Source organism: Berghia stephanieae, chromosome 9, assembly GCF_034508935.2.
Source record: "Berghia stephanieae isolate SIO BIC M18660-M18661 chromosome 9, UCSD_Bste_1.3, whole genome shotgun sequence".
Lineage (NCBI taxonomy): Eukaryota > Metazoa > Mollusca > Gastropoda > Nudibranchia > Aeolidiidae > Berghia > Berghia stephanieae.
Window position 1 is genome coordinate 3750171 of NC_088368.1, and position 20377 is coordinate 3770547.

At 35.3% G+C, this 20377-nt stretch overlaps 2 protein-coding genes and 1 long non-coding RNA gene across 3 annotated transcripts in view; all 3 read right to left on the reverse strand.

Annotated features, from left to right (window-relative positions):
* Positions 1-11630, reverse strand: part of LOC144979521 (uncharacterized) — an 18662-nt gene extending 7032 nt beyond the window's left edge. Inside the window, exons 1-2 of the long non-coding RNA XR_013646723.1 lie at positions 11581-11630; positions 10682-10794 (exon numbers count right to left, since the gene is read on the reverse strand). This is a non-coding gene — a long non-coding RNA (uncharacterized LOC144979521). The remainder of the gene's footprint in view (positions 1-10681; positions 10795-11580) is intronic.
* LOC144979515 (uncharacterized) overlaps positions 1-20377 on the reverse strand; it is a 144740-nt gene that overhangs the window by 115025 nt on the left and 9338 nt on the right. The gene's annotated exons all lie outside the window — the stretch shown is intronic.
* On the reverse strand, positions 12352-20059 carry LOC144980170 (uncharacterized). Its single transcript, XM_078927744.1, has 3 exons — positions 19919-20059; positions 15448-15607; positions 12352-12782 (listed from the first exon to the last, which is right to left on the reverse strand). Exons 1-3 carry the CDS (start codon positions 20057-20059, stop codon positions 12352-12354), a joined length of 732 nt encoding a protein of 243 aa, XP_078783870.1.

Sequence of the window (20377 nt, forward strand, 5' to 3'; positions counted from 1 at the left end):
AATAAAGTGCGTAGGGATTTTGATTAAAGAGAAAGTGTAGCAATGACTATCCCGCACAAATCTTTGGGCCTCTTTTTCGCTCACGAAGTGCCCGAATTCTCGACAAAATATGGGACGAAGCCGTTTCGTATATGCTATTTAAAAAAATTAATTACGACGCTGTTTATCGATGAATATGACTGAAAGTTGGCACACAGTTAGAAAAAAAGGTCATTTTAGATTATGTCAAGCGACAAAACTCGTGCGATTACCAGAAGACCGTTAAAAATAGATTTTTACTCTTTGGAGTAAAATATTTCTAAAACTACCGGGCGTGGAGGTTTTGTCGCTGACAAGGTAATACATGAACATTTCTTCTTTTTGGTTGTAAAATTTCATATGAATATGACGAGTACTTTTCCCGTATTTTACAAAACACCATCCTAATTTGCTCTTCAAGTTTCAATCTTTTAATCCACTTATTACGCAAGATACAACCAAAGGTCGAAAAAAAATGCCGAAAAAGCGTCCCATATTTTCGCGTTTTTTTTCTCTTTGCGAGTCATCCAAATAAATGACACCTTTGAAACTGCATAACTTGTTTATTTATGAATGGATTTTTAAAATTCAAAAACATTTTTACTCAGTGGAGATAGGGCTTTGATTTTAGACAAAACTTTTCCTCAAAAAGAGAAAATAACATTTCTCATAGTCATTGCTAGAAAGTGTGAATAAATATAGTTGGTATCTTTTGAAATTTGCAAGCACAAAGTGGTTGTTGGTCCAAGGGAGATAAACCAATTAATCATTCATTTGAAATAAGGTAGGTTTGTTTACGTCCCATGCAAATCAAAGTTCAAATTAATCATGGTTCAGTTCCAGTTTCAACTAAATCAGGACGTGACAAATGCATTCACTGACGTCATCACTGATCAACCAACTTGTTGTCTGATGACATTTTGTTTCTATTGATATGACCTTATAGTGTCCCAACTATAACTAGAGCATTTATTAAGGACAATATCCATTAATCTAAACGTGTTGATGTTCATACCATGAACCAAACTGTTTGAGCTTTGTTTACCTCACATGAATTGCCTTTTATTTGGACAATAAAGATTATATTATTATTATTATTATTATTATTATTATTATTATTATTATTATTATCATTATTATTATTATTATTATTATTATTATTATTATTATTATTATTATTATTATTATTATTATTTTATTATTATTATTATTATTATTATTATTATTATTATTATTATTATTATTATTATTATTATTATTATTATTATTATTATTATTATTATTATTATTAATCGTGCTCAAAGTGCTTTACAAGAGGTCCTTAGCAAACAGCAACACATAACATGTAGGACGAAACAATGACGCCTGCTAGACGATAATATTTTTTTTTCAAACAGAGACAACGCTGTTAACGACCAGGAATTCATTTTACACCCGAGAAGGGTGAGAGAATGTGAGCAAAGATCCCTTTTCACTGACTCAACTATGCGCCATTCAGATCGGAACTCGATCCCAGAATCTTCCGGCCTGAAAGCGAATGTCATACCACTAGATTACATAGCCGTAGAAATATTATAAACAGATTAACATTTGGCATTTTGATCGAGGAGACCGTGTAAAAAACAAAAGATGCGATCCCCTGAAATTTAACAATCATGAAGTCGAAGATGGACCAAGGGAGATAAATCAATTAATCATTAATTGGAAATAAGACATCATTAATTACGTCCCATGGATTTCAAAACCAAAGTTTTTATCAATAAAAATCCGTTTCAACTTCATCTAGATTTGTCAAACGCTTTCATTAAAGACTAACTTACATTTACTAACAAACCGACTTTCTCTATTGCAACTATGTGTTCTTGTGGTATGATACTCGCTTTCGGATCGGAAGGTCCAGGGTTCGATTCTCGCTTGGCACATAGTTAAGTCCTTGGAAAAGGCTTTTTACTTACATTCTCTGACCGTCACCTCTGGGTGGGGTTCGTGACCTCCCATAGTGGGCAGAAAGGTTACTTACTGTGTCTTCTATCCCACTATATCTGTTTTTCAACTTGCTTTCTGATTCTGTCCTTGTCTTGGAATGAGATTAATTTTTTAATAAGTAAACACGTCTGGCGACCTTACTGGCACGGCAACTTCGCCTGGCCGGAGAGAGTGTGGCTCTACTGATTGAGCTATCCACCCGTGTAGCCTCGCCCTTCCCGGCCAGGCGGAGTTGTCGTACCAGTAAGGTCGCGGGTTCGGGCCCCGATCGACGCCGCGAAATTTTTATTCTCTATGGTTTTCTGACATTTTCCTACTCACTTCAATTCTTGTTATCATCAACATACATGCCTGCTCCACTCACTTTTCTGAATTAAAATTTATGACTTGCTTAAACATTAAACTGCCATTGTTTAGAAAACTCGTATTTAAAAATTTGTCCAGAAAAATCGACCTTCAAATATCGATTGATTTAAATGACCCTCATCTTGGCAAAAACTTTCAAACCTGGGACCTCGCAAGTTTTTGCCAAGATGACAGTCATTTAAATCGATGGATATTTCAAGGAGGAGATTTCTGGCCAAATATTTCAATATGTTTTATCAAGAGTGCAGCTGTCCACTAGTTCCAGGTCTCTTGTTCAATAACAATCTGTGGTTGACAAGATGGCTCAAGAGTTGATTTAGGCCGTCCATGGTCAATCATCATTATTTTTCTCTAACCAAATTATATCATCATCATCATCATCATCATCATCATCATCATCATCATCATCATCAACAACAGCAAGATAGACAACAATAACAACAACAAAAACAATAAATAATTATTTTAATAATAATAAATAATAATAATAATAATAATAATAATAATGATAATAATAATGAAAATAATAATAATAATAATAATAATAATAATAATAATAATAATAATAATATCATTAATAATAACAACAACACTGATAATAATAGTTACGATAATGATAATGATAACAATTACAATAAAAACAATATCAATAACAATAACAATTCCAACAATTTTTCCCTAACATCAATAGAAAAGGCATCTGTACATGATATGTGTTCATCTGTACATGATATGTGTTCATCTGTACATGATATGTGTTCATCTGTACATGATATGTGTTCATCTGTACATGATATGTGTTCATCTGTACATATATGTTCATCTGTACATGATATGTGTTCATCTGTACATGAATGTTTCATCTGTCATGATATGTGTTCATCTGTACATGATATGTGTTCATCTGTACATGATATGTGTTCATCTGTACATGATATGTGTTCATCTGTACATGATATGTGTTCATCTGTACATGATATGTGTTCATCTGTACATGATATGTGTTCATCTGTACATGATATGTGTTCATCTGTACATGATATGTGTTCATCTGTACATGATATGTGTTCATCTGTACATGATATGTGTTCATCTGTACATGATATGTGTTCATCTGTACATGATATGTGTTCATCTGTACATGATATGTGTTCATCTGTACATGATATGTGTTCATCTGTACATGAATTAATGTGTTCATCTGTACATGATATGTGTTCATCTGTACATGATATGTGTTCATCTGTACATGATATGTGTTCATCTGTACATGATATGTGTTCATCTGTACATGAATATGTGTTTCATCTGTACATGATATGTGTTCATCTGTACATGATATGTGTTCATCTGTACATGATATGTGTTCATCTGTACATGATATGTGTTCATCTGTACATGATATGTGTTCATCTGTACATGATATGTGTTCATCTGTACATGATATTGTTCATCTGTACATGATATGTGTTCATCTGTACATGATATGTGTTCATCTGTACATGATATGTGTTCATCTGTACATGATATGTGTTCATCTGTACATGATATGTGTTCATCTGTACATGATATGTGTTCATCTGTACATGATATGTGTTCATCTGTACATGATATGTGTTCATCTGTACTGAATGTGTTCATCTGTACATGATATGTGTTCATCTGTACATGATATGTGTTCTCTTCTGTACATGAATATGTGTTCATCTGTACATGATATGTGTTCATCTGTACATGATATGTGTTCATCTGTACATGATATGTGTTCATCTGTACATGATATGTGTTCATCTGTACATGATATGTGTTCATCTGTACATGATATGTGTTCATCTGTACATGATATGTGTTCATCTGTACATGATATGTGTTCATCTGTACATGATATGTGTTCATCTGTACATGATATGTGTTCATCTGTACATGATATGTGTTCATCTGTACATGATATGTGTTCATCTGTACATGATATGTGTTCATCTGTACATGATATGTGTTCATCTGTACATGATATGTGTTCATCTGTACATGATATGTGTTCATCTGTACATGATATGTGTTCATCTGTACATGATATGTGTTCATCTGTACATGATAAGTGTTCATCTGTACATGATAAGTGTTCATCTGTACATGATATGTGTTCATCTGTACATGATAAGTGTTCATCTGTACATGATATGTGTTCATCTGTACATGATAAGTGTTCATCTGTACATGATAGTGTTCATCTGTACATGATATGTGTTCATCTGTACATGATATGTGTTCATCTGTACATGATATGTGTTCATCTGTACATGATATGTGTTCATCTGTACATGATATGTGTTCATCTGTACATGATATGTGTTCATCTGTACATGATAATGTGTTCATCTGTACATGATATGTGTTCATCTGTACATGATATGTGTTCATCTGTACATGATATGTGTTCATCTGTACATGATATGTGTTCATCTGTACATGATATGTGTTCATCTGTACATGATATGTGTTCATCTGTACATGATATGTGTTCATCTGTACATGATATGTGTTCATCTGTACCTGATATGTGTTCATCTGTACATGATCTGTGTTCATCTGTACATGATATGTGTTCATCTGTACATGATATGTGTTCATCTGTACATGATATGTGTTCATCTGTACATGATATGTGTTCATCTGTACATGATATGTGTTCATCTGTACATGATATGTGTTCATCTGTACATGATATGTGTTCATCTGTACATGATATGTGTTCATCTGTACATGATATGTGTTCATCTGTACATGATATGTGTTCATCTGTACATGATATGTGTTCATCTGTACATGATATGTGTTCATCTGTATATGATATGTGTTCATCTGTACATGATATGTGTTCATCTGTACATGATAGTGTTCATCTGTACATGATATGTGTTCATCTGTACATGATATGTGTTCATCTGTACATGATAAGTGTTCATCTGTACATGATATGTGTTCATCTGTACATGATATGTGTTCATCTGTACATGATATGTGTTCATCTGTACATGATATGTGTTCATCTGTACATGATAGTGTTTCAATCTGTACATGATATGTGTTCATCTGTACATGATATGTGTTCATCTGTACATGATATGTGTTCATCTGTACATGATATGTGTTCATCTGTACATGATATGTGTTCATCTGTACATGATATGTGTTCATCTGTACATGATATGTGTTCATCTGTACATGATATGTGTTCATCTGTACATGATATGTGTTCATCTGTACATGATATGTGTTCATCTGTACATGATATGTGTTCATCTGTACATGATATGTGTTCATCTGTACATGATATGTGTTCATCTGTACATGATATGTGTTCATCTGTACATGATATGTGTTCATCTGTACATGATATGTGTTCATCTGTACATGATATGTGTTCATCTGTACATGATATGTGTTCATCTGTACATGATATGTGTTCATCTGTACATGATATGTGTTCATCTGTACATGATATGTGTTCATCTGTACATGATATGTGTTCATCTGTACATGATATGTGTTCATCTGTACATGATATGTGTTCATCTGTACATGATATGTGTTCATCTGTACATGATATGTGTTCATCTGTACATGATATGTGTTCATCTGTACATGATATGTGTTCATCTGTACATGATATGTGTTCATCTGTACATGATATGTGTTCATCTGTACATGATATGTGTTCATCTGTACATGATATGTGTTCATCTGTACATGATAGTGTCATCTGTACATGATATGTGTTCATCTGTACATGATATGTGTTCATCTGTACATGATATGTGTTCATCTGTACATGATATGTGTTCATCTGTACATGATATGTGTTCATCTGTACATGATATGTGTTCATCTGTACATGATATGTGTTCATCTGTACATGATATGTGTTCATCTGTACATGATATGTGTTCATCTGTACATGATAAGTGTTTCATCTGTACATGATATGTGTTCATCTGTACATGATATGTGTTCATCTGTACATGATATGTGTTCATCTGTACATGATAGTGTGTTCATCTGTACATGATAAGTGTTCATCTGTACATGATATGTGTTCATCTGTACATGATATGTGTTCATCTGTACATGATATGTGTTCATCTGTACATGATATGTGTTCATCTGTACATGATATGTGTTCATCTGTACATGTAGTGTTCATCTGTACATGATATGTGTTCATCTGTACATGATATGTGTTCATCTGTACATGATATGTGTTCATCTGTACATGATATGTGTTCATCTGTACATGATATGTGTTCATCTGTACATGATATGTGTTCATCTGTACATGATATGTGTTCATCTGTACATGATATGTGTTCATCTGTACATGATATGTGTTCATCTGTACATGATATGTGTTCATCTGTACATGATATGTGTTCATCTGTACATGATATGTGTTCATCTGTACATGATATGTGTTCATCTGTACATGATATGTGTTCATCTGTACATGATATGTGTTATCTGTACATGATATGTGTTCATCTGTACATGATATGTGTTCATCTGTACATGATATGTGTTCATCTGTACATGATATGTGTTCATCTGTACATGATATGTGTTCATCTGTACATGATATGTGTTCTATCTGTACATGATATGTGTATTACATGTATTTTATCTGTACATGATATGTGTTCATCTGTACATGATATGTGTTCATCTGTACATGATATGTTTTCATCTGTACATGATATGTGTTACCAGGCACTGCAGTGACACATCACTACTAGAGAGAGTAGAGTAAAGAAAAGGGAATGCAACACAGTCCTGTTGTCTTGGTTACCAAACTGGCGTCACTCTGTCTTCTGATGCGTCACTGATTTTAAACATCCCCCTTTGAATGTTATAATTGGAGACCACAGACCAATTAAACATCAAATTAGAGTTGAAAAATGAGACAACATCGCATAGCTCATGGGATAAAATACGAAGTTTCTTTGCCGCTTCAAAGTCCACCAAAATGTTTTCGAACTGATTCAACTTGTCTTCAGTCATGGTGGCACATACGTGGACTTTCTTGGGGATGATGGCTGTTGTTTTGTTGTTCTCGCCGAATCCTCGAAGCATCTTTTCCAATTCCGTCAGCACAGGTTTAGTAAAGGGGAGTCTCTGCAAACGATCGTGAATCATGTCAAAAACCATCACGTCATACACGATATGAAAGGAGTTTGCATTCACAAAATCCAATTCCTTGCCAAACAAGAAATTCCGTCTAAAGCTTTTCCACGCCATGTCCAACGAGGCGAACAGTTTTGATTTGTTAAAGGATTCCCGTTCTTGCCTATTGGTGAAATAGAAATCAAGTCTGACTTTTCTAGTAAATAAACACACCTGGCCTACTTTGAAATATTCGCCTTTACACTTTTGGACACGGCATGTGTTCATGTCGAAATTATATTCAGGACATACAGCCCTACTCCAGGCGGAGTGAATTATATTGTTAGTGGGCTCGGCGAAGAGTAGCCGCTTTGTCGGGTCTCCGAGCTTAGTGAGAACTGAAAATTGTGAATCGGGTCCTCTGGCAAATAAGGGGTCCCTGTCTAAGTAACAGTATATCTTGTCACCGTAGGTCGATCGACTCGTGTCGTTGTTGGAACGCATTGTCTCGGGTGTGTAATTTCTAGCGACGCTACAGAGTTGAGCGAAGTCATCGTGTGTGCCTTCTTTGACCACACACAGACGGCGTCTGTTACATTCAAACACCGTCTTCCGGCAGATACGGGCATCTCTTATCGAGAAGGGTTTAGGCATAGCGCCCTGGCTGCTGCCAGATATAGTAGGTATCATCAGTTTGTCCCAGAAGATGGCCGTGGAGTGCTCCAGCCTGTTGCAAGAGAATACGCTGTAATTGGCGTAGTGTAGCCCTGTCAGTTGGTCCGTGACGACAAAGTCCGTGGAATGAAGTGAAGATGAGTCATGCTCATTTGTTGAATTTGCTGAAATAATAATACAGAAGTAAATAAATGAAAAAATAAATGAATAAATCGATAAAATGATAAACGAACATGAATAGATTGATTGTCATATACTTACTTACCGGAGTTCCTCCCTATAGAGGTTGGATGTCATGGAACGCCATTCATTCGTCAAGCTCAAGGGCCATTATCGAGCAGTCATTTATCTTCTTGCCAGTTGTTGCCTCCATATTTCCTATCCACGACTTCCTTGGTTTGCCCCGTGCCCCGTTAATTAGCATGTAAGTAAGTGAATACATTTGTCTTCCACTCTCTATTCCAGGGAAAATGTGTCTTAGACTCTTTCAATCAAAGGGCAAAGTTGTCTTATAATAACTCTGTGTGAGAAGTGTTCACATCTCAATGCCTTATTGCTTTGTTAAATGATACAAATTCCAATATAGATGCTGTGCGCTTGGTTAAGAAACTCACAACATTGCCATCCGGAAGTATAACGGATTAGCACACCAAACCATGTATAACATTGAACGGTTAATACAGTTTGGTGAGAATTGCTCATAAACATGGATGCCGAAAAACAATCACAAAGACCTGAGTGACGTCAACTTCGTTCTATCAATGAGATGGAGGCTAAGAAGAGAATCCTGGCAGGCTGGAATAATTGGAGGAAGCTAACTGGAGTTATTTGTGACAAAGGTAATTCCGCAAAGCTGAAGGGAATACTATATACAACAGTTGTAAAACCAGCAATGTTGTATGGACTTGAGACAGCAGCTACAACAAAGAAACAATATAAAGAAGTTGAGGTAACGGAAATGAGGATGTTGAGATGGTCACTTGTCTGTACAAGAAAAGATAAAGTGAGAAATGAACGGATTCGAAGGTTGACTGAAGTGATGAATGTATCAATAAAGATGAGAGAAGATAGATTGAAATGGTTCGGACATGTGAAGAGACGAGAGAGGGAGTACGTGGGAAGGAAAGTATTGGACTGACTATTGGCGGGAAAGAGACAAGCCTAGCCCAAAGACTAGATGGTTGGATAGGGTAAAGGACGATATGAAAGAACTGGGCCTGGAGGAAGATGATGCTATGAACCGAGATTTATGGAGATGTGGCATTCATTATGGCAACTCTGCAAAATTCGATGTAAGCAGAAAGAAGGAGAAGAAGAAGAAGAAGAAGAAGAAGAAGAAGAAGAAGAAGAAGAAGAAGAAGAAGAAGAAGAAGAAGAAGAAGAAGAAGAAGAAGAAGAAGAAGAAGAAGAAGAAGAAGAAGAAGAAGAAGAAGAAGAAGAAGAAGAAGAAGAAGAAGAAGAAGAGGAAGAAGAAGAAGAAGAAAAGGAAGAAGAAGAGGAGAAGAAGAAGAAGGAGAAGAAGAAGAGGAGAAGAAGAGAAAGAAGAAGAAGAAGAAGAAGAAGAAGAAGAAGAAGAAGAAGAAGAAGAAGAAGAAGAAGAAGAAGAAGAAGAAGAAGAAGAAGAAGAGAGAAGAAGAAGAAGAAGAAGAAGAAGAAGAAGAAGAAGAAGAAGAAGAAGAAAAGAAGAGAAGAAGAAGAAGAAAGAAGAAGAAGAGAAGAAGAAGAAGAAGAAGAAGAAGAAGAAGAGAAGAAGAAGAAGAAGAAGAAGAAGAAGAAGAAGAAGAAGAAGAAGAAGAAAGAAGAAGAAGAAGAAGAAGAAGAAGAAGAAGAAGAAGAAGAAGAAGAAGAAGAAGAAGAAGAAGAAGAAGAAGAAGAAGAAGAAAGAAGAAGAAGAAGAAGAAGAAGAAGAAAGAAGAAGAAGAAGAAGAAGAAGAAGAAGAAGAAGAAGAAGAAGAAGAAGAAGAAGAAGAAGAAGAAGAAGAAGAAGAAGAAGAAGAAGAAGAAGAAGAAGAAGAAGAAGAAGAAGAAGAAGAAGAAGAAGAAGAAGAAGAAGAGAGAAAGAAGAAGAAGAAGAAGAAGAAGAAGAGAAGAAGAAGAAGAAGAAGAAGAAAAGAAGAGAAGAAAAGAGAGAAGAAGAGAAAGAGAAGCACTATAAAAAGCAAAACTAGAGGTGAATGAGCAAATAAGATAGAGAGATAAAGAGTAATGTATCATATATATATATAAATATATATATATATATATATATAATATATAGGAACAACATAAAACAAACGACGTTCCGGCTTTTGGCCTTCTTCAAGTAAACATGAAATATGTTATATGTATTAGATTGTCATAATAGTTTTAAAAATATAGGTAAAATGTGTGTGTTTTATGTTGTTTCCTTATATATAAGTCACGTTCACTAACTTTATATTTCTTTTCACTATACAAAAGCTCGTTAAAAAAAATACCGATAACATTAAATTCTTCCTACCTGTTTGGTTCCTACAGCCGGCAATGACGGTGTAGACATTGGATAGGCATTTTGTGTGTGGGAAACTGGAGAGGTTGGCAACGTAATTGTCAATCTCGTTCGGACAATATTCTCTGAAAAGAAACAGAGGAAGAATGACAAATAGGGAATGAGATTAGCGGAAAAGTAACGTCCCTTGATTGGACGTCACTCATAGTCTGTGACGTCACCGGCGGAAAAGTTATTAGAGAGAGAACGTCATGTTGGTTGTGCGCATGCGTCTCTCGTCCTCGCTTCCGGTGAAAGCGGCTTGAGACACTTCACCGAGAGCGAGGACGAGAGAGACGCATGCGCAAAACCAAATTGACGTTCTCTACGTCCAATCAAGGGACGCTACTCTTCCGCTAATCTCATTCCCTATAGGCAGATTCTTAGGCGTAAAAGAACGAGGATGGATGATCTTTCTTAACGACCAACGTAAATGTGCAGCTATTTGGTCTTGTGGTATGACACTCGCTTTCGGATCGGAATGTCCTGGGTTCGAGCTTCGCTCGGCGCATAGTTGAGTCCTTGGAGAAGGCTCTTTACTTACATTCTCTCAGCGTACTCAGGTGTAAAATGTGTACCTGGCCGTTAGCAGCGTTGTCTGTGCCCCCCAAAAATGTAATACCGCCTAACAGGCGTCATGTCCTGTTCTAAATGTTAAGTGTTGCTGCTGGCCAGAGACCCCTTGAAAATATCTTTGAGCATGTTTAATGGATATTGCGCTATATAAAAGCTCAAGTTGTTTTCTTTAAAAAAATTTTTTTTTAGATTAGAAAATCAGGGGTGGGGGAAATACGCATAGACAAACAAACACAAAGGCTAACGTCAATCTAGTATCACACAATATGAAACAAGATTTCATGTTGAATACTCACTTAAAATCGTAACAACAGTCCCCGTAAAGAAGGCATTTGGCATCGCAGTGACAACCAGTATGATAATGTATATAGGCTTGGGAATAAAGGGAGAGTGGAGAGGATGACATTATACGATTCTTTCATCTCTTTGTATTCATTAAACGAGTTATTTTTATCGTGCCCAATACTACTACTACTACTACTACTACTACTACTACTACTACTACTACTACTACTACTACTACTACTACTACTACTACTACTACTACTACTACTACTAATAATAATGATAATAATAATATAATAATAATAAATAATAATAATAATAATAATAATAATAATAATAATAATAATAATAATAATAATAATAATAATAATAATGATAATAATAATACTTTATTGCATCCCAAAAAGGAATATTTTTTGTACAGACGTGTTATAATTTACACAATAAGATAAAAATACAATGGAAATAGGATGTATATTTAAAAAAGGAGCAGCTCTATAACCAGAGCGCGCTTTATAATATGAATAATTTCAACACTGTAAAATAGTTAAAACTGTCACTATAAATTGAAAATTGAAAAGATTGCAAAACAAATAAATTAATAAATTAATATTTACATTATTTGAAAGTAAAAATGCGAAATAATTATATAAAGAAGAAGAAGAAGAAGAAGAAGAAGAAGAAGAAGAAGAAGAAGAAGAAGAAGAAGAAGAGGAGGAGGAGGAGGAGGAGGAGGAGGAGGAGGAGGAGGAAGAAGGAGAAGAAAACAAAACATCTTTGAGTTACTTACCTTTATCATGATCCAGCCCACATCCGTTTCGACAGCTGAATAAAATACTTTCACATTGTTTCTGTACCAAGAAAGCATGATCGGCAAAGCATGACTTTTGCAAATCGGTCCATAACGTATCTGTGTCAAGGTCAAGGTCATAATCCGTTCTCTTGGTGTTCTTTCCAGACTCTCCCTCAAGGACGTCATCTTCAGGCAAATCTCTCCTCGACACATTATCTGCTTCAACTTCGTCATAATCCCTCCGTTGTGTGTCTTGTCCAGGCTTTGCCTCAAGAGTGTCATCTCCAGACAAATCCCCAGACGGCTGTACCGTCTGCGCATCTTTTCCTGGAGCACCCGTTGAAAAACTATTGGAGCCGTCTGAGTCTACGTGGGAACTTGTTCGTGATGAATTGGCATCAACCTTCGTCAATTCTAGGTCTTGAATGAAAAATAAAATGAATGCATGAATAAATCATACCATCATGTGTGACAATCGTCTCAGAATGTTAGTATTTAGATATTGGATGATAATTCTAGAGTTAAAAAGTGAGATTTTATTCTTCGGCATTGAAATCCATTACATCTATTTTGTTGTCTTAAGATAAAGGGTCACAAATCTATTTTTAAACTATAGGGTTCCATACAGCCAATGATAAATGTCTTCATCGATCACAGAATTACTGGCAAATCTAAAAAACATAAAACTATTTTTTAAAGACTGATTGATATAAGAGTAATTTGCAAATCTTTTAAAATTTAACTCACTCAACCCTAACACCGATTATATCCGTAAAAATACCCGGGGTTACTTGTACCCCGTGCCTATTTATTACATTCTTCTGAGACAAATCATAGGCGTAGTAACAAAGCTAATGTTCTTAATTTTTACAAGTTAATGATAGTTGAATAAAAATATCTATGTACATGCTCATTTTAATACATTTTTTCCAATGTTGAAAAGTAGCAAAAAATCCCTTGGATTGAGTGAGTTAAGCTTAAATCGATTACCCGTGGGCTCAAATGAATTCTAACAGTCCTTAATTTGCCCATTAACTTTCATTGCGAGTGTAATCGATTCTCCACAATTCTAGCACAGCAGCAACAAAATGGGATGACGTCATTTTAAACCTCTATTGAAACTATCAAGTAATAATCTATCTATTCTTTAAAAAAAAAATTGGTTGTAGTCAACATTGTTCCGTAATGCCAATGTTAAATCTTTATACTCGAGTACAGAATTATCGGCAAATCTAAAAACTGATAAAACTATTTTTTTACAGATTAATATACGAATAAATTGCAAACCTTTATTGAATTGAGGATAATTCTATTACCCGTGATTCAAAAATATTCGTTTCGATCTATGTTAATTTCCACAATGCCAGATGAGTGCCTGTCCGTAAGAAAATTTATTTCTTCATAAATACTGCGATATCTCCATTCATTTCACTCAACCAGTCACCAATGTCACCATCACATAAAGAGTTACCTCGCTTATTTCTTTGAAAAATGTAAGCCTTGAAATATAAAAAGTACTGTGATTTAATATTTAAAATTATATCCATATTTAAAGAAATATAATAATCTTTATCTAAATTTGTCTCATTTATCAATTTGACTAGCATTCTTTAAATCATTTACAAAATTTAATTTTAAATTTTAAATCTAAAATTACAGCATTTTTTGACATTGTCTTCATACATTGCATATTTTATTATAAGAAAAACTAAAATTCTCATTCTAGATATTATGCGCTTGGCTAAGAAGCTCACAACATTGCCATCCGAAAATATGGCGGACCAAGTCAAAAATGATGTGTAACCATGAACGTTTATAGTCTGGTTAATAGAGTTTAATAAGAATTACTCATAAACATGGATGGCAAAAAGCAGTTACAAAGACCTGAATGACGTCAACTTCTCTATAAAAGTATATAAACAGCCTGTCTACGTATACGTCTACGGAACCACTCTCACTCGTGGGAGTACAGAGAAACGGTGTCTACGTTCACAAGGGCATTATGATCGGTCATTTGATGTTGGGAATCGCTATCTGACCGCCCCCTGTTGCCAGATTCATTTGCGCGCATCTACAGACTTTATTGCCGGAGCTATTTTGATATTTGATGGCTCATAAGATTCCTCTCGATCTATGTTAATGTCCACAATACAGTAGTATAATAAGTATAATTGATGACATCCTGTTCTTAATAGACTTTATTTCTCTGCAATTATTGCGAGTTCTCCTATAGTCAGAAAAAAGAACAACATATTTTACAGGAGAGCCAACCCCCCCCCCCCGGCCAAAAAACAAAAAACAAAAAAAGAACGAAAAAATAAACAAAACAGAAACAAAAGAAAAAATCAATAAAAGAAATTTAAAAAAAAAAAAAAAAAACTCCAACAAAACAAAACAAAAAAAAAACATACAAACAGACAAACAAGACAACCCAAGACCCCCCCCCCCCCGCCCCAAAAAATAAAAAAAAAGTTAAAACAAAAACAAAACAACCAGCTTACTCCTATACCTTTAAATCAATCTATCAAGTCTTATATTATCTTCTATTTTTAGATACAGCATTTATTTATTGATTTAGAGTCCTTTAATCCAGATGGCAAAGATGGGAGTTCGGCTCAAAAATCTGACAGTGTAAAGACCTCACTTTGACCCAAATATCTATATGAGACCCTTTGTCCCATGATGGTAGTCTTGATCTCAATCAGCATATGGACATATTTAGATTTATCAATATAGCGTAAAAATCCTGACGTCACACCTTCTACTATTCCGGTTACAAACTCCATAGACATGTTTAAGCATAGTTTCGATTTATCAATATGGCGGAGAAATCGTGACGTCACACCTTCTACTCTTCCGGTTTCAAACTCATTGGAAGTGTTTATAAAACCAGTCCATCTGAGGACTTATACTGAATATGTAACATACTGAATCATTTTAATAGCAGGATGTATAGGCAGATGGATGATCTTTATTGAAGTTCAGCATATTCAGTTCTGAAGAAGAGTGGTTTTACACTTCTAATAAGATTGGAACCAGTTTTTGTGAGATCACACTTTTTTTTCCCTAATATAATAACATTTACCCATGCCTTTTCCAACGTTGTTGTTACAATTATGGCAGGCAGCGTGAAGCGAAATCATGGTGATCTCCATGGCAACGAATAACATCCATCTCCTTCCTGCGGGCATTTTGGATTTGATGGAATCGTGTTTGGAAGTTCTGGTACTTGGATGGAAGAGACTCTGTGGAGAAAATTGGGAAGAAAAGTGTGACGTTATAAACTGGTTCCTATTTCATTGGAAGTGTAAAATCATCTTTCTGAGAACTGGACACATACCTTGTCTCATTGATCATCTGGTGTCAGAGTGATGGTATCTTATTTTCTAGTCTAAATATAAAGTCAATACTCTTCAACAGTCGTAACGTCACTTCCTTCCTAATGACGCACGGTAACTTAGTAACACTGGCTCTAAACTATCGGAACAATGGCGGACGCCGTATGAAATATTTCTCTGGCGAGCATAAAACTGTATCCAGAGAAAAAAACCCCCATACATTTGATCATATTTTGACTTTTGCACCTTCTGATCACAAGGCATATGAAAAGTTCTAGCCAGCATGAAGAATAAAAAGTAATGATTTTCTTTGTTTAGAACCAAGATGGCCGCCGTTGCCGAGTGGCGTGACATCAAACTACTGAATCCAATTCTTCAAAACTAAAATCTCAACTCTCACAACTTATCGGAAGTCTGAACGAGACTTGCGAGAAAGTTTGACAATTTTTACGTTATACTATTGGCTGTTTCCGAGGACAATAATAATGTTGGTGATGATGATGATGATGATGATGATGATGATGATGATGATGATGATGATGATGATGATGATGATAAAAAAAAAACAAAAAAAACAATGATAATTATAATTATTATAATAATAATAATAGCAATAATAATAATGATATAATAAATAATAATAATAATAATAATAATAATAATAATAATAATAATAATAATAACAATAATAATACAACAACAACAACAAACAACAATAATAATAATAAATAATAATAATAAATAATATAATAATAATAATAATAATAATAATAATAATAACAATAATAATAATAGCATCATCAACATATTTTATTATATGACGTAACCATACTATAACTACAACAATCTACTAAAATAAAATGTGTACCTTACATCCGAAAGGCATCCGCCGAAAAGATGGGAAAGTCTAGCCTCTGACAAAGTCCATTCTGGCATTGGTCATTGATATTCCTGGCAAATGACCACTGGCCATTTATATGAATTGTATTTCTGGCTGTCTGAACACTGCAATTAAAACCGTTTTGTGACGTCATCCACATTCTTCGTACACGATTCAAATTTGATTAAAAGTTATTTTTAGAAACTCCCGACGGTGAGCGGAAATTAAATTCTTTTCACTGAACTAAGTTGACGTCACTTCGCTCTTTGTTACTTTTCTCAGGCTGTCTGTCTGATGTGTAGTGAATACTTCTGACTAAATTCTCTCAATCTGTAAACATATTATAGATAGTTTAGATAGTTCGAAGATGACGTCACTCAGGTCTTTGTTATTGTTTTTTGCCATCCGCGTTTATGAGTAATGCTCACTGAAATGTATTTACCAGACTATAAACGTTCTAGGTTACACATAGTTTTGTGTGTTGGTCCGTTATACTTCCGGATGGCAACGTTGTGAGCTTCTTAGCCAAGCGCATACCAACTTCCTATCTTATTTTACAAATTCCTATCACTGTGCAAAATTCTAGAGGACTGAAACGTTGTCCACATAGCCATCATTTATCAAGGACAGTAGAAACGAACCTAGAAATTACAGACATATTAGTTTAACGTATTGTTTAGTAGACTCCCCTGTTCTTGATAGATTATCATTTTAATTTGGAAGGCATAACAGGTGAGTGTTAAACCTAAAGGCATAGCATTAATCTCAAAGGATGCACTCTGGCAACTTCCGGTTTGAGATTGAACAGGACCTTACGACATATATATATAATGGTTGATACTGTAATGAATGAAAACTGTTGCACAAGCAGATGATTTCCTGTGTTTGATTTTATGGAATGTAAAATCCGGAAATGACGTCGAACACAAACCGGATGTAACTTTCTGTATAGAGAACAAAATTGACGTCAGTCAGGTCTTAATTATTGTCGTTTTGTTATGCCATCCATGTTTATGAGTAATTCTCACTAAACTGTATTAACCATATTATAAACGTTCAAGGTTACACATAGTTTTGTGTGTTGGTCCGTTATACTTCCGGGTGGAAATGTTGTGAGTTGCACGAAATTGAACTTAATACTCGTACAGATGTAGTGCAAAAATGACAAAATTTTTAAAAGTTTAAGAATCTAGAAAACAAACATGTGAAAGATTCCAGCCAGAAATGGCTTATGTAAATATTTGTGCCAGATATTATTATTGATTATTTCTACTTAAACTTATTTTAAAAAAACGGATTTTTGAAATATTAAAACATAAGACACAAGAGGAGTTGGGGGGGGGGGGAGGTGGTTGAGTGATTAAGGCAAGACAAGCAGTGTGACCCAGAGGGTCCGGGGCTCGAGCCCGGCTTCAGACACTATTTTTTTCTTTTGGCAAGATTATTAACCTCTAGTTATCCCACTTTGGACAACATGGGTGATTCCACTTGACATCGGACGTTGATTTCATGGAACTCTTAGGTGACGGTATCTAATGATGAAGCACGAAAGGGCCTAATTTCTTTTATGTGGAATGATTTTGATTCATGAAATTAAGAATGATAATCATACTGTCGCCATAAAAACCTTCTGGAATGGAAATCACCGGCTCCTAATACGATAGAGTTTAAAGAAATGTTTTTAGATAGCTGTTTTAATGACTAGTTATCACTAAAATTTGTATAGATAGTATGCGCTTGGCTAAGAAGCTCATAACATTGCCATCCGGAAGTATAACGGACCAACACAAAACTGTGTGTATCCATGAACGTTTATAGTCGGGTTAATACAGTTCAGTGAGCATTTCTCATAAACGCTCACTGAACTGTATTAACCCGACTATAAACGTTCATGGATACACACAGTTTTGTGTGTTGGTCCGTTATACTTCCGGATGGCAATGTTATGAGCTTCTAAGACAAGCGCATACTATCTATAGGTTGAATTCAAATTCAGAGAAATAGAGAAGATGCAAAGTTTTATTGTAAATAGAAGAAACACAAATAACATGAGATATACAGACAATACAGTACTATTGGCAACAAGCCAAGAAAACCTGAATAAAAAACTGATGGACAACAATCAACGGCATCAGTAATAATTATGGATTAAATATAAATATACCGAAAAAAAAACAACAGAAAACGAGCAGAAGAAGAAGCTACGCCACCATAACAGTCGACGGAAAGCAGAACAAGTAAAGGCTTACATAATAACAAGAAATGAAGTCAATAGGAAAGTGCCTGAAGACAACAGAGAATAAAAAGTTCGCGGCGGCGATGGGGACTCGAACCCACGACCTTACTGGTACGACAACTCCGCCTGGCCGGGGAGATCGTGACTCTACCGTGTGAGCTATCCACGACACCCCCCCCCCCCCAAATAAAAAAAAATAAAAAAGTCTCTTCAAACCTTAGTCTAACTAGAGCCTTCTCTCCCCGACTTCTTGAGGTCACGGGTTCAACACACATAAACGCCGTAATGATAGTTGGCCAGCGTTTAAGCTTAATAGCCAATATTCTTAACACAAACATGTAACATAGAAATGATTGAGACATGGAGTATGCTCCGGTATTTGGGGTGATTTTTTTAATTCAGAAAAGTGAACGATTTCTTCTTCTGCTCGTTTATACAATACCTGGTCCAGTCCATCCCAGACGATGGCAGATCTATTTCAGAGGTCAACAGAAGGATCGGCATTGCCAAAACAAACTTTATAAAAATGAGAAAAACCGTCACAGGCATCAAAATATGGACAGACACAAAAGGTGTGTGGCTAAATGATACGTGCGGCCACATTCCCGTATGCCTGTGAAACATGGACCATAACGAAAGAGATGGAAACAAAAGATGGAAATGCTCTTAAAATACTAACGAAAGAGTGAAAATGGAGAGGCTTCGTATGGGAACAAAACAGACAATGGACGTTTCGGGTACACTGCAGCCACCATTGAGTACAGACGATACAAGTTATTTTTCATTATATTTTATTTGTTTTCCACGTTTATTTGTGTATTGTTGTGCTGACGAAGGGTTTGTACCCGAAACGTCCATTGTCTGTATTGTTCCCATACAAAGCCTCTCCATTTTTACTCTTTCGTTAGTTTTTTCACCATCACCGGCTTCAGGCAGCCCATACTGTTTTCTAAATACTCTCAAATCAACCCAAAATTTTGTCCATTACAACAATGTTAAATCAAGCCCATAATTGCGTTCGGTAATCAATATATATGTGCACGTCGCATTATACAAATACTCAAGTTTTTTAAAGCCACGAAATTGAAAACAAAGACGTCACTTGGCGAGATTTATTTCCCTTTATCATTGCTTGTTGAATTTGTTCATCACGAAGATCGGGTTTGAATAAGTTCACGTGTAGTTCATTTCCGTTCATCTGACCTCTAAGAATGACGCACAATCTATTTTTGTACACGGACATTAACGCTTTTTATGGTGGGTGCACGATACGCAAAAACCGGATGTCAAATTGACGTTACTTTTAACTGGGAAATGGTTTCCGGATAATTGGGAAATCTTTCTTCGTTTGTAGATGACCATTGATGATGGTACATAGTCTAGAGACCAATTAAGAAATTAAGGAGCAGGCACCGGTGTAACATAATGATTTGAACAAGTGTGTATGAAAGATGCCAGACAAAGCAAGAAACAAAAATTCAAGAAAAAAAAACATCCCGAAACATCAGTCGAGTCGACTGATTTTTTTGTGATGGTTTTTATTTTTTGTATTTTTCTTTCT

Excerpts from the sequence above, each read along its gene's own strand:
- LOC144980170 (XM_078927744.1), bottom strand. The coding sequence starts at position 20,059 with ATGTCCGTGTACAAAAATAGATTGTGCGTCATTCTTAGAGGTCAGATG. Across the intron at positions 15,608-19,918 it reads AGGGAAATAAATCTCGCCAA|AGTCTCTTCCATCCAAGTAC; the intron begins GTGACGTCTTTG and ends TTTTCTCCACAG. Across the intron at positions 12,783-15,447 it reads CAACGTTGGAAAAGGCATGG|ACCTAGAATTGACGAAGGTT; the intron begins GTAAATGTTATT and ends TTTTCATTCAAG.